Source organism: Euprymna scolopes, chromosome 21 (assembly GCF_053919585.1).
Source record: "Euprymna scolopes isolate OS-2025 chromosome 21, ASM5391958v1, whole genome shotgun sequence".
Taxonomy (NCBI): domain Eukaryota; kingdom Metazoa; phylum Mollusca; class Cephalopoda; order Sepiida; family Sepiolidae; genus Euprymna; species Euprymna scolopes.
In genome coordinates, this window is record NC_136502.1 from 126088193 (window position 1) to 126103471 (window position 15279).

The 15279-nt window shown below is 34.2% G+C and overlaps 1 protein-coding gene across 2 annotated transcripts in view; it reads left to right on the forward strand.

Annotated features, from left to right (window-relative positions):
• The window catches only part of LOC145242734 (uncharacterized), a 41539-nt gene that overhangs the window by 13597 nt on the left and 12663 nt on the right, over positions 1–15279 (forward strand). For both annotated transcript variants that reach the window (XM_080105876.1, XM_080105877.1), the window contains exon 4: positions 13461–13531. In XM_080105876.1, coding sequence (XP_079962002.1) covers positions 13461–13531 — 71 coding nt within the window. The remainder of the gene's footprint in view (positions 1–13460; positions 13532–15279) is intronic.

Consider the following 15279-nt stretch of genomic DNA (forward strand, 5'->3'; position numbering starts at 1 on the left):
TAGATGTAAAAGATCTTTCTACTCCAGTAGGTTCTTCCCCAGAACCGCTAGACTCTGGAATTCCATTCCAGGTTCCTGCTTCCCTTACTGTACTGACATGCAGAAGTTCAAGTGTAACGTGAACCGACATCTTGCTGCCCAAATCCCAACATATTGCCTCAGTAGTTGCTGCCCCTGATAGTAGCCCCCTACACCAAAGTGGCAATGTGCCTTGTTTGGGGTGAAAATGTAAATTAAAAAACAAAAACAAAAGAAAAACCCAATAGTGTAATTCGAAAAAACGGCAGATAATAATGAGTGTTTGAATTTGAAAATAAAATAACCTGTATAATGACAAATTTAATTAAACCATAATATTGAAAATTAGACTAATGAATACGAATATAGGCAAGTTGAAATTGAATGATAAAAACTAACTGCGAATCTTAAAAACTTGACTTGGTCTCATTACTGTAATGTAGAATGTTAAGCTTATCGTCAAAGCTGTAAGCATGAATCAAGGTATTAAATATTGGGTTTTAAATCTAGAAAGAGTATGTGTGTTTGAAACATATTAATTAAATAACGCCCCTATAATATATTAACCCCTCTATACCTTATAGCTCCTAATCTATCGCAAGTCCTCAGCTCACAGAAATCCACCTACATTAGTTTAACACCACCAGAAGCCTTGCTCACTGCTCCTCCCCATCACTTCTCTACATACTGGATGCATTAATATTCCTCCAATAATCCTTCTAACAATATATTACATTGAAATAATTTGCAACTTAGCCTCCTAGTCCCTCTACTGATGAGAAGCATTACGTTTCAAAATACCTAGGTATAAAGAGCATATAACGCCTCCCCCGATTGCTGTTTCCTTATTATGTCGATAAATAAATCTATATATACCAATATATGGCGTTGTATTATCTCTAATTACTATTATCTATATACCTATAAAAGTGAGAATGTATGTGAGGACACAATTCTCAACCTATATACTCAACGAATTTTTATGTAAAGACTTGAATTTTGGTATATAGAGGATTCAGACATAAAAGAAAACCTTTTAATCGGTTTTCATCCGGAAAAAGGGGTCAAATTTCCAAAATTGGTACTTGGGAGTCGTCGGATTTTTATTTGTTTGCCAGCTGTTTCATGGCTGTGTATGCGCGATCGAGAAGCATGATAGCTTCTTTATGTAAAGAATAAGATTTTGTGAAAAACTTTGTAAATGTTATGTCAAATTGTTGTAATGGTTATCGTACTTGACTCAATGTCTCTACGTTTTGGTTTCGATCTAAGCTTGAGAATTTTTTACTTACAAGAATTGAAAGGGAATTGCACAAGGGTCTCCTCAGGAAAATGAAATCATACGGCATCACTGGTAGAATACTTAACATAATTAAATCCTTCTTAGATAAGAGACCAATCCAGGTTGTCCTCGACAGTCGTACATCCAAACAATATGATATAAATGCGGGAGTGGCCCAGGGTACTATCCTTGGACCTCTATTGTTCCTGATATTCTTAAATGACCTCCCCGACAAAATTGCTTCTGAGATGGGTATATATGCTGATGACACTACACTCTATGGCAGGCACGACAGGAAGACGAATGAACACATTTCTAAAGAAATGGCAGAAACACTAGAGGAAGGCCTCTAATCTGTAGTGGAATGGGGACAAAAATGGTTGGTCACGTTCAATGCTTCCAACTAAATTAGTTTCATTCAATAATTACAAGAAACCCGGGAAGGTAGAGCGGTAGCTTTAGATATATCTAAGGCTTTTGACAGGGTATGGCATAAAGGTCTTCTCGGGAAAATCAGATCATATGGCATCACTGGAAGAATACATGGGACATAATTAAATCCTTTTTAGATAAGAGAAAAATCCAGGTTGTCCTCGACAGTCGTACATCTAAACAGTACGATATAAATGCGGGAGTGGCCCAGGGGTCTCTCCTGGGGCCTCTGTTATTCCTAATATTCATAAATTATCTCCCTGACGAAATTGCCTGTGAGATGTGTATATATGCTGACGACACCACACTATAACAGACACGACAGGAAATAAAATGAACACATATATAAAGAAATGGCAGAAGCACTAGAGGATGACCCCCTATCTGTAGTGGAATAGGGACATGAATGGATGGTCACATTCAATATGCCAAGACTAAACTCGTTTCTTTCAATAATTACAAGAAACCTTCTCTACCACCAATAGCAATAGCCAATGACTCTTTATCTGAAAGTACATCCTTTAAACTTCTCGGCCTAATGCTCTCAGGAAACATGAGTTGGAACAATTACATCGAGAGTATCGCCAGGACCGCTGCGAAGAAGGTAGGTTCTCTCTACCGTGCTAGAAAGATACTAACGCCCAAAAGTATCCTATACCTCTATAAGGCCACCATTCGTCCATGTATGTAGTATTGTTGTCATATTTGGGCTGGTGCATCTACCACTAGTCTCTCGCTCCTAGATAAGGTTTACAAGAGAGTCGTCAATCTGATAGGTCCTGAACTGTCATCTAAACTTCAGCCCCTGTCCCATCGACAAAATGTTGCATCCTTCTGCCTTTTCTACAAGTACTTTAATGGTGAATGCTCTGACGAACTGCAAGCACTTGTGCCCCCTCGACGTAAATACCCCCGACAAACCCAACAAGCAGCTACATCCCACCCCTTCACAGTATAGATCCCTAGATGTAAGAGAGCCTTCTACTCCAGTAGTTTCTTCCCCAGGACAACTACACTTTGGAATTCCCTGCCGGGTCCTTGCCTCCCCAACTGTCCTGACATGCAGAAGTTCAAATGCAATGTGAACCGACAGCTTACAATCTAACTCCCTACACAGTACCTCTGATGTCCATGTCCATGATAGTAGCCCCCTACAATAAAGTGGCAATATGCCTTGTTTGGGGTGAAAATGTAATTAAAAAAAAGATTATTGATGTCATTTAATATTGCTATATGAAATTTTTCGTTGACTGATAAATAAGAAGGTGTGTATAAAGATTGACAGCTGCTATTTTTTTTCTAATATCCCATTTGACGATTGGTGTTTTAACTAGTTATTTATATGCAATATAAAGAAAGTAAGGGTTTATTAGTCTAATTTAAATTGTTGAAAGATCATTTGTGGCGGAACTATCTCTCTTTGAAGGTATAACCAGCAGTACAAAAATAATATTTATTAATACTATGATTTTCTTAATTGATATTGTGACTTGGTAAACTATAGATTTTTATAAATACTTCTGTTGTATGCAGCATTTAGATTTAGTCATACAGCTACATGTCTTCGTGCTGTTTGGTTTACTGTAGTTGAGGTAATTATATTATCATTTAAAATTTTATTATTATGTTTCCTTAATTATTTTTTCTAAGCTATCAATACAACCATAACTTAATTTAAGGCTCCGTTTATTTAAAAATGAATGAAGGATGTTATTAGGAGGGAAGTTTAAATTAATTAGATTTAGATTTCCAATGTTGATTTAACCATAAAATAAAATTGGGGTTTAAACCAGATATTTTTCTATTTCTTACTATTTTGGATACGTTACTTAGTGATGTTAGTTCAATATAATTTATTTGAATGATTTTATAACCACTATCTATTATAGCTTTATTGTAAAGAGTTTTATGAGTATTGCAAATTTCTTTGTTTAAGAAGTTCTGGATGATTCCTTTTCCAATAAATTTGGGAATATGTTGGATTATAGTTTTTTGGGGTAATTGGAGTGGCTCTACATAGATTGGCTTATTGTTTTCCTTATTATAAAGTTCATATGTTTTTTTTTAACCAAGTTAATAGTTACACCTAGAAAATAAATTATTTTTACGCTTGACGTGATTTCTACTTTAAGGTTTCTCTTTTTCATTTCCTTTAATATGGTTTTAAAAAAATCACATTTAAGACAATTCCAATTTTAATAACTTAAAGGTCGCCAGTTGTTTCAACGTCTATGTCCTTAGTGACATTATATAGAATGTAGAGTTCAACCAAGTCGATCACTTCTGATGAAATTAAAGAGCCAATCGATATATCGAAGGGTCCAGGTATTTTCATGTTCGTATATGTGAAAGACTATTATCGCATGAGAAGTGCCTTAGTTATTTATAACTATCGACTTAAACATGATCATGAACTTTTGTGCTCCAGAATTAATTTTTCTACATAGTGTATGCTATTCTCAATACACATTTACCAGTGATGAATGGTGGCTGTGAATGTGAATCGAGCACGCACTTTATCATACAACGGTCGTTCCAAAAGTAAAATCTTGTATTTTTAACTCCAAACGTTAAGGAGGTACAAAGACGAGGGTGGTAACATCGAAACATTTATTCACATAGCACCATAATTTATTTTTTCACATAGCACAATAATTTATTTTTTCACCCAACACCAGATTTTATTTTTTCACAAAGCACAATAATTTATTTTTCATAAAGCACTATAATTTATTTTTTCACATAGCACAAGAATTTATTTTTTCACAAAGCACCAGAATTTATTTTTTCACAAAGCACAATAATTTATTTTTTCACATAGCACAAGAATTTATTTTTTCACAAAGCACCATAATGTATTTTTTCACATAGCACAATAATTGTATTTTTTCACAAAGCACAATAATTTATTTTTTTACATAGCACCATAATTAATTTTTTCACAAAGCACCGTAATTTATTTTTTCAAAAAGCACCATAATTTATTTGTTCACAAAGCACCATAATTTATTTTTTTCACATAGCACAATAATTTCTTTTTCACAAAGCACAAAAATTTATTTTTTCACAAAGCACCATAATGTATTTTTTCACGAAGCACCATAATTTTTTTTACATAGCACCATAATGTATTTTCTCACAAAGCACCATAATTTATTTTTTTACGAAGCACCATAATTTATTTTTTCACAAAGCACAATAATTTATTTTTTCACAAAGCACCATAATTAATTTTTTCACAAAGCTCCATAATTTATTTGTTCACAAAGAAACATAATTTATTTTTCCAGAAAGCACCAGAATGTATTTTTTCACATAGCACAAGAATTTATTTTTCACAAAGCACCATAATTTATTTTTTCACATAGCACCATAATGTATTTTTTCACAAAGCACCATAATTTATTTTTTCAAAAAGCACCATAATTTATTTTTTCACATGGCACAATAATTTATTTTTTCACGTAGAACAAGAATTTGTTTTTCACAAAGCACCATAATTTATTTTTTCACAAATCACCAGAATGTATTTTTTCACAGTGCACAAAAATTTATTTTTTCACAAAGCACCATAATTTATTTGTTCACAAAGCACCATAATTTATTTTTTTACAAAGCACCATAATTTTTTTTCACAAGGCACCAGAACGTATTTTTTCACAAAGCACCAGAATGTATTTTCTTACAAAGCACCAGAACGTATTTTTTCACAATGCACCAAAATTTATTTTTTCAGAAGGCACCATAATTTTTTTTTTCACAAAGCACCAAAATGTATTTTTTTACCAAGCACCAGAATGTATTTTTTCACAAAACACCAAAATTTATTTTTTTACAAAGAACCATAATTTTTTTTTCACAAAGCACCAAAATTTATTTTTTTACTAAGCACCAGAATGTATGTTTTCAAAAAGCACCAAAATTTATGTTTTTACAAAGCAGCAGAATATATTTGTTCACAAAGCACCAAAATTTATTTGTTCACAAAGCATCAGAATATATTTTTTCACAAAGCACCAACATTTATTTTTTTACAAAGCAGCAGCATGTATTTTTTCACAAAGCACCATAATTCTTTTTTTACTAAGCACCAGAGTGTATTTTTTCACAAAGCACCAAAATTTATCTTTTTACAAAGCAGCAGAATGTATTTGTTCACAAAGCACCAAAATTTATTGTTTCTAAAAGCACCAGAATGTATTTTTTCACAAAGCACCAAATTTTTTTTTTACAAAGCACCAGAATGTATTTTTCACAAAGCACTATAATTTTTTTTTTACTAAGCACCAGGATGTATTTTTTCACAAAACACCAAAATTTATTTGTTCACAAAGCACCAGACTGTATTTTTTCACAAAGCAATAAAATTTATTTGTTCACAAAGCACCAGAATGTATTTTTTCACGAAGCACCAAAATTTATTTGTTCACAAAGCACCAGAATGTATATTTTCACAAAGCACCATAATTTGTTTTTACTAAGCACCAGAATGTATTTTTTCACAAAGCACCAAAATTTATTTTTTTACAAAGCAGCAGAATGTATTTGTTCACAAAGCACCAAAATTTATTTGTTCACAAAGCACCAGAATGTATTTTTTCACAAAGCCCCAAAATTTATTTTTTTACAAAGCAGCAGCATATATTTTTTCGCAAAGCACCAAAATTTATTTGTTCACAAAGCACCAGAATGTATATTTTCACAAAGCACCAGAATGTATTTTTTCACAAAGCACCATAATTTATTTGTTCACAAAGCACCATAATTTATTTGTTCACAAAGCACCATAATTTATTTGTTCACAAAGCACCATAATTTATTTGTTCACAAAGCACCATAATTTATTTGTTCACAAAGCACCATAATTTATTTGTTCACAAAGCACCATAATTTATTTGTTCACAAAGCACTATAATTTATTTGTTCACAAAGCACCATAATTTATTTGTTCACAAACCACCATAATTTATTTGTTCACAAAGCACCATAATCTATTTGTTCACAAAGCACCATAATGTATTTTTTCACAAAGCACCATAATGTATATTTTCACAAAGCACCATAATTTATTTTTTCACAAAGCACCAGAATGTATTTTTTCACAAAGCACCATAATTTATTTTTTCAAAAAGCACCATAATTTATTTTTTCACATGGCACAATAATTTATTTTTTCACGTAGAACAAGAATTTGTTTTTCACAAAGCACCATAATTTATTTTTTCACAAAGCACCATAATTTATTTTTTCACAAATCACCAGAATGTATTTTTTCACAGTGCACAAAAATTTATTTTTTCACAAAGCACCATAATTTATTTGTTCACAAAGCACCATAATTTATTTTTTTACAAAGCACCATAATTTTTTTCACAAGGCACCAGAACGTATTTTTTCACAAAGCACCAGAATGTATTTTCTTACAAAGCACCAGAACGTATTTTTTCACAATGCACCAAAATTTATTTTTTCAGAAGGCACCATAATTTTTTTTTTCACAAAGCACCAAAATGTATTTTTTTACCAAGCACCAGAATGTATTTTTTCACAAAACACCAAAATTTATTTTTTTACAAAGAACCATAATTTTTTTTTCACAAAGCACCAAAATTTATTTTTTTACTAAGCACCAGAATGTATGTTTTCAAAAAGCACCAAAATTTATGTTTTTACAAAGCAGCAGAATATATTTGTTCACAAAGCACCAAAATTTATTTGTTCACAAAGCATCAGAATATATTTTTTCACAAAGCACCAACATTTATTTTTTTACAAAGCAGCAGCATGTATTTTTTCACAAAGCACCATAATTCTTTTTTTACTAAGCACCAGAGTGTATTTTTTTCACAAAGCACCAAAATTTATCTTTTTACAAAGCAGCAGAATGTATTTGTTCACAAAGCACCAAAATTTATTGTTTCTAAAAGCACCAGAATGTATTTTTTCACAAAGCACCAATTTTTTTTTTTACAAAGCACCAGAATGTATTTTTCACAAAGCACTATAATTTTTTTTTTACTAAGCACCAGGATGTATTTTTTCACAAAACACCAAAATTTATTTGTTCACAAAGCACCAGAATGTATTTTTTCACAAAGCAATAAAATTTATTTGTTCACAAAGCACCAGAATGTATTTTTTCACGAAGCACCAAAATTTATTTGTTCACAAAGCACCAGAATGTATATTTTCACAAAGCACCATAATTTGTTTTTACTAAGCACCAGAATGTATTTTTTCACAAAGCACCAAAATTTATTTTTTTACAAAGCAGCAGAATGTATTTGTTCACAAAGCACCAAAATTTATTTGTTCACAAAGCACCAGAATGTATTTTTTCACAAAGCCCCAAAATTTATTTTTTTACAAAGCAGCAGCATATATTTTTTCGCAAAGCACCAAAATTTATTTGTTCACAAAGCACCAGAATGTATATTTTCACAAAGCACCAGAATGTATTTTTTCACAAAGCACCATAATTTATTTGTTCACAAAGCACCATAATTTATTTGTTCACAAAGCACCATAATTTATTTGTTCACAAAGCACCATAATTTATTTGTTCACAAAGCACCATAATTTATTTGTTCACAAAGCACCATAATTTATTTGTTCACAAAGCACCATAATTTATTTGTTCACAAAGCACCATAATTTATTTGTTCACAAAGCACCATAATTTATTTGTTCACAAAGCACCATAATTTATTTGTTCACAAAGCACTATAATTTATTTGTTCACAAAGCACCATAATTTATTTGTTCACAAAGCACCATAATTTATTTGTTCACAAAGCACCATAATTTATTTGTTCGCAAAGCACCATAATGTATATTTTCACAAAGCACCATAATTTATTTTTTCACAAAGCACCAGAATGTATTTTTTCACAAAGCACCATAATTTGTTTTTCACAAAGCACCAAAATTTTTTTTATTTTACATAGCACCAGAATTTTTTTTTCACATAGCACCAGTCTCAATGTGCTTTTCTCGGTTATTCAATGACGCATGGCTTCTTCTAATACTGCCCATGACAGGAGTCTTTTTTGTAGAGTTTCACACTGCCCCGCAACAGCAAAATGAAATTGTCTGGTCCTGAATGTATAAGTTTTGTCATTATAGCAATGCAATTTGTAGTTTCTTCACATTGATTCAGACGTAATAAAAAATAGGAGATATTATTTTTAGAACGCCTCTCATATATTTTGATCCTAATTTCGAATTCTTGGACTGGGGATTCAGTTACATAATTCTATATCACACACACACACACACACACACACACACACACACACACACACACACACACACACACACACACATATACATTGATATATAATACTGATACTATTACTGCTATTAAAAAAATAATATAATCTTAACAACATTTATGATATTACTACTTAAAATAATAATAATACTAATGATAAGAATGATGATTATCATTAAAATACTGCTAATATTACTTGTAATAATGATAGTAATAATTTAATAAATACAAGAAGAGCCATAAAATAAAAGGTACACAGAACTTTCGTAGGTTATAACTATGTATGTCAACTGTAGAAGAACACAAATAAGTAAATATATAAATTAATGGATAATTGTTGTTTAACGATTATAAGAATATTGGCTATTGTTTACAAATTTAGGTCCATTGAAATATTTTAAGATTAGAAAGCTGACATCTCTATACAATCATATAGTGTCTATATCAAGAGCTTTAGTGAGATTATATAAAATGGAAAAATGCCAAATATGTCGGTTACTCTACAAGCGTAATCTACTAGTTACTTACTGACACATCAACTGAACACGTTTGATTACTCTAAGTCCATCAGTTTTGTTTTAACTAACTAGTTCTGCATTTTATAACAATGTTAATTTCATCCTCAGGAGTGTGTAGAGGAATAGGATATATCCCAATGCCGTTACAAAAGAATAATGAAACGAGTGGAATTGAAGGAAACAAAGACTACATTGATGGATATGATAAACGTGTCGTTTATTTACTGTTGAAAGAATGAATGTTTTAGATATTACACGTGTTCATGTCCGCGCGGGTGTACCCATTGTTCGTTGCGGGACTTGTGTTGTAGAAAGAAAAGGAAATGTGTGTTATTCTCAAGGTCGGGTCGCTATCGTTTGTTTGCGCGTGGGAAGAGAAGTGAGTAATGTAATGGAACGAGAAATGGCAGTCTATCGTGTAGACAAAGAAAAGGATAGAGGGTTTACATCAGTTAGCAGTCAGCTACGCGAAGGTGTTCTCAGGGACCAGTAGTAGATAGAGAGAGAAAGAGTGAGAATGTCCATCAGTTCATGGAGAGAGAAAACGTATAAAGTCTACGTACGGTCTGTTAGCTTTTTGTCCCACATAGTAGCAAGTGGTGTGAGGTACGCGTGTGACCGAACAACTCGAAAGCTGGACCGAAAAAAAGGGTTAGAAACAACTTGTCTCTTCCTTTTATAGGTGTTTCCGCTGGTCTTTTGCGCATGTGTGGATTTCCTTTGAAAGGGGAAGTGACGTTGTCCATGCGTGCGTGTATGTGAGTACATGTGTGTACGTTAGCGTGTGTGTGTGTGTATACACGTGAATGTGAGTGTATGTACGCGAACGTGAATATATGTATGTGTGTGGACGTGGGCGCGTATGTTTGTGTGCGCATATGTATATGACAAGTAATATAGCTTGAAATGTGAACGCGTGTTTTTGTGTGAGACTTGAAAAGGCTCGCGCAATACTCTCCCTCCTAGGAAAAAAAAATATATGCAGTGTATATATATTTATATATATATATATATATATATATATGTATTTTTTTTTTTTGTAAGTAATGTTTTCGGCAGTTGATTTTTCGTCCTGTTTTTTTTTGTTTTTTTTTGTGTGGTTGTTTAAAAAAAAACGTCAAAAACGCAGTGTGTTCGTTAAAAAAAGGTATTTACTTACGCGTGGAAAATGCGTTTACTCTTTTTTTTTTTTTTGGTGATATTTGTTTGGTTGGGTTTTGTTGTGTGCTGACATGTGCAACGAGTTGCTTGGACAGAGAAGTGAATTGTTCGTTTGGAAGGAAAATTTTTTTGTTTCATGGCGACGTCGTGTGTCCAGTTGCCATTGTCTTCGCATGTGAGTCTGCGGTAGTATGTACATTGTTTGGACGGGCGCTAGTTGCGCATTCGTTCTTGTTGAACAATGTGTTTGGTTGCCGTTATCTTCACATGTGAGTCTGCGGTAGTGATATACATTGTCTGAACGGGCGTTTGTTGTGCATTCGTTCGTGGGTGAACGATAGTGTCCGGTTGCCGGCTGTCAACGAAACTTCCAAGTTGTGAGTTTATCAGCGTGTATGGTGCATCTCAACTCGTATTGTTGATTCAACTTCTTCCTATGTGTTGATGGAGATGTCCTGTAATTGTTTCTTTGTTGTTGCGTCTGCTGTGCGGGAGAGAATGTGTATAGGCCTATGTGATTTTGCTCCTCGAGTTTGTTGCAGTATAATGTCAGGAAACCGTGAAAAATGTTTGTCGGGCTCGAATTTTTTTTTAAATTCGCTATAAAGTCGACAGCTCCGTGTTTATTTTCTGCCGAGTCTAACAAATGGTTTCGTACTTGTAGTTTGTTGAGGTCCTTGTCGGTAGTGGTTCATTGTTTTTCTTTGTTGAAAAGTTGATTTTTTTCTTTATCAAATAAAACACGCGTCTCACTCACAACAATTAATTTCAAAAAGGAAGGGTGCCATGCTTGTTCGTTTCGCGTCAGTCGAGCGCCAGTTTGTTGTGGACTTGTGGCATAGGAAGCAATGCTTGTTCGTCTCGCGTTCGGTTGTCACCATTCTGTGGTGGTGGTGCAAAATAGGGAAAATGAATTGTCTCGACGAAGAAATGAACGGCATGTTAAATTGAATTAAACGAACAGGAATTTCTTTCATAAAAGAAACAAATGAAAGAAAAGAGTACCACACTTGTTTAGTTTGGCGTGCGTCTCTCGCTGTTCACTGGTGAAGAGGAAGGTCGAAAGTTTGGCATGCGTCTCTCGTAGTAAGCTGGTGAGAGGGAAAGTGTATAGTTTGCCGTGCATCTCTCGTTGTTTACTGGTGAGAAGAAAAGTTTATTGTCGTAGAGAGAGAGAGAGAGAGTGAGTGTGTGTATGAGTGTTTCGTTCAACCTCATCCATTTCATTTTAAAATAAAGGGGTCACCATCGTTTGTAGAGGACTAGGATATATAAATCCCAATCCCGTTACAAAAGAATAATGAAACGAATGGAATTGAAGGAAACAAAGACTCAATTGATGGATAAGATAATCGTGTCGTTTATTTACTGTTGAAAGAATGAATGTTTTAGATATAACACGTGTTCATGTCCGCGCGGGTGTACCCATCGTTCGTTGCGGGACTGGTGTTGTAGAAAGAAAAGGAAATGTGTGTTCATCTCAAGGTCGGGTCGCTATCGTTTGTTTGCGCGTGGGAAGAGAAATGAGTAATGTAATAGAATGAGAAATGACAGTCCATCGTGTAGACAAAGAAAAGGATAGAGGGTTTACATCAGTTAGCAGTCAGCTACGCGAAGGTGTTCTCAGGGACCAGTAGTAGATAGAGAGAGAAAGAGTGAGAATGTCCATCCAGTTCATGGAGAGAGAAAGCATATAAAGTCTACGTACGGTCTGTTAGCTTTTTGTCCCACATAGTAGCAAGTGGTGTGAGGTACACGCGTGCGCGTGCATGCCGAAAAGGCATGCTGGAAGTCCGTAGACCGAACAGCTCGAAAGCTGGGCCGAAAAAAAGGGTTAGAAACAACTTGTCTCTTCCTTTTATAGGTGTTTCCGCTGGTCTTTTGCGCATGTGTGGATTTCCTTTGAAAGGGAAAGTGACGTTGTCCGTGCGTGTATGTGAGTACATGTGTGTACGTTAGCGTGTGTGTGTGTGTGTGTATACACGTGAATGTCAGTGTATGTATGCGAACGTGAATATATGTATGTGTGTGGACGTGGGCGCGTATGTTTGTGTGAGCGTATGTATATGACAAGTAATATAGCTTGAAATGTGAACGCGTGTTTTTGTGTGAGACTTGAAAAGGCTCGCGCAAGTGTCAGGGGGAAAACAGCGAAATTCATATATATAGATAATAGTATACAATATCAAATTGAACAATATTTTGTTTAATTTTGGAGAACCTGTTAATAGTTTCCGTTGTATTCATTCATTCGTAAAATGCATGATTGCTTTTTAGTCTTTTAATTAAATCTTTCTTGTAGTTTTAAAGTAATTATACTAATGCACTTTCTACTGGTGTTAATGATTCCATCGAAGACGTTAGTTTGGAAGTCAGTTTTATGATTATTTTGTAAAATATGTGCTTTCTTGTATCTAAATTTCCTATTTTATCACTACTCCTTAGTTTGTCTGCTGTAGTTTTACTGTCTGAATTTATTAGTATGACGAAGTCAGTCTTTGATTTTATGTATTTTTATTTGATATTCTAATTAAGCGGGTTATAATATTCTTGTTTAGTTACTTCACAGAAAGTCTAGGTTTTATCAGCTTTTGCTAATTTAAATAGTATTCTCATTGTTTTCTAAAACTCAAGTGTGAAATAGCATTTTCCTTGTTCTTTGAGATTTTTATTCTATTAATAAATAAATATTTCGTTGATCCATCCTGATTCAATTTAAAATATTATTTTCGTTGGTCTGCATAAGATTGAAATAATTCTTATTTCTTTTCTCTAGAGCAACTTGTAACGGTGTATGCAAAGTCTCTTGTTACGGAAAAAATGGTGAGGTACAACCATGTAGATACAGTAAGTAGATTTCATATCATCTGTCTTTAATTCTTTTTTCTCAATACACATTATGCATTGCGATGCCGACCCCAACTTCTTTTTTGCTTTTCTTCTTCATCATCTTCTTCGCTTTCTTCTACATCATCATCGTCATTGTAATCTTTTTTTTTTTTTTTTACAAGGTGGTCACCACTTATCAAGGCCCGGAAACCACTAAGGGTTATTGCGTGTACAGTACGTTAGTGTTGAGATTTGATAAAGTGTCTACTTAAGGAGCGGTTCATCAGGAATTTGTTTATGTTGGACTTGAAGACATCCAGGTTGTAGTCAGGTGGGAAACAGGCAGACAGAACAGAGTTCCACAGGCGTGCACTTCTAAGAAAGAAGCTTTGTTCATGGAATCTACGTTTTGGTTTTGGCACAAATAAAGAGTGGGGGAAATTTTTGATACTGGTTTCAGCTAGACGGGTGTTTTTCGTGAAAGATCGGCGAGGGGGGCCAGGGATTGGAGCTCAGACGAGCACCTGCCATGGAAATAACGATAAAACAAAGACAGGCTCGCAACGTCTCTCCTGTCGGAGAGAGGTTACAGGGAAGAGAAAAGGGCATCCCCTACTAAGCCATGAAGCCTATTTCGTACTCTGTCAAGGCAGGATAGAGTGTTTTTAGCAGCTCCTGCCCAGATGTGGCAAAAGTACTCCATCCTTGGACGTACTTGGCTTTTATATAAGTAGAGAATTGCGTCAGCAGTGAGATATTTTCTGGAGCGGTAGAAGGATCCCACCATTTTTCCAGCGATCTTGGCAATAGACTTGATGTACGTGTTCCATTTCAGGTCAGGAGTAAAGGTCAAACCCAGAAGCTTATCAAAGCATGAAGCTTCCCCTAGTCGTCCATTTAAATTGATGCTAGATGAGTATCAGAGTGTAAAGATAGGAGCTTGGTTTTAGATGCATTAAAGGTAACCAGCCACATCTTTCCCCACTGTACCACTCGCTCAAGATCAGAGCAGAGAGAATTAGAGAGAACTTTGTCATTTATGGCCTTAGATGTGTTGCCATAGACGGTCGTGTCATCAGCATAGATGTCCACAAATGATTTAAGTATGTGTTTTGGGAGATGATTGATGTAGATCAGGAAGAAAGGGACTCCAGCATTAACACTTCTTCTTCTTCTTCTTCTTCTTCTTCTTCTTCTTCTTCTTCTTCTTCTTCTTCTTCTTCTATCCGTACCGATTCTTTCAGTGGCAATGACCAAGTCAACGCGAAATGTATTTTACAACTTACACATAATAATAAAAAAACAAGCACATGCACAAACATCGGATATATTAGAACATTTTTTGTGATTTCAATGCTCATCAATGCTAACTAGGATTCTCATTTTAATCGCACAGATCTTGCTGCTCTGTCTTAACTTTTCTTTGTCTCATCACATGTTCCAACTGGTTCCTAACTCATGTTCTATGCCTGCCATTGAATTCTTCTGATCAAGCTGTTGTTGGTACTGAGGTTCATTTTCAGAAAGCGAAGAAGATCAGCTCTTCATAGTCCTTTCCATAGGAAGCCATTTTACTACAGGGAAACTGAGCGGTTTTCTATCTCAGATAAGTCTCCTAATTATTCTGATTAGGAAGTTACTAACTTGTTTCTTATAGGAATTGACACATGTATTCCTCATTGTAAGTTTATTACCGAACCTCATTCTCCTCTGTTTGTGCTTATTACATTTTTCATCATAACAATTATTTTGATGAGTTTTTCTGA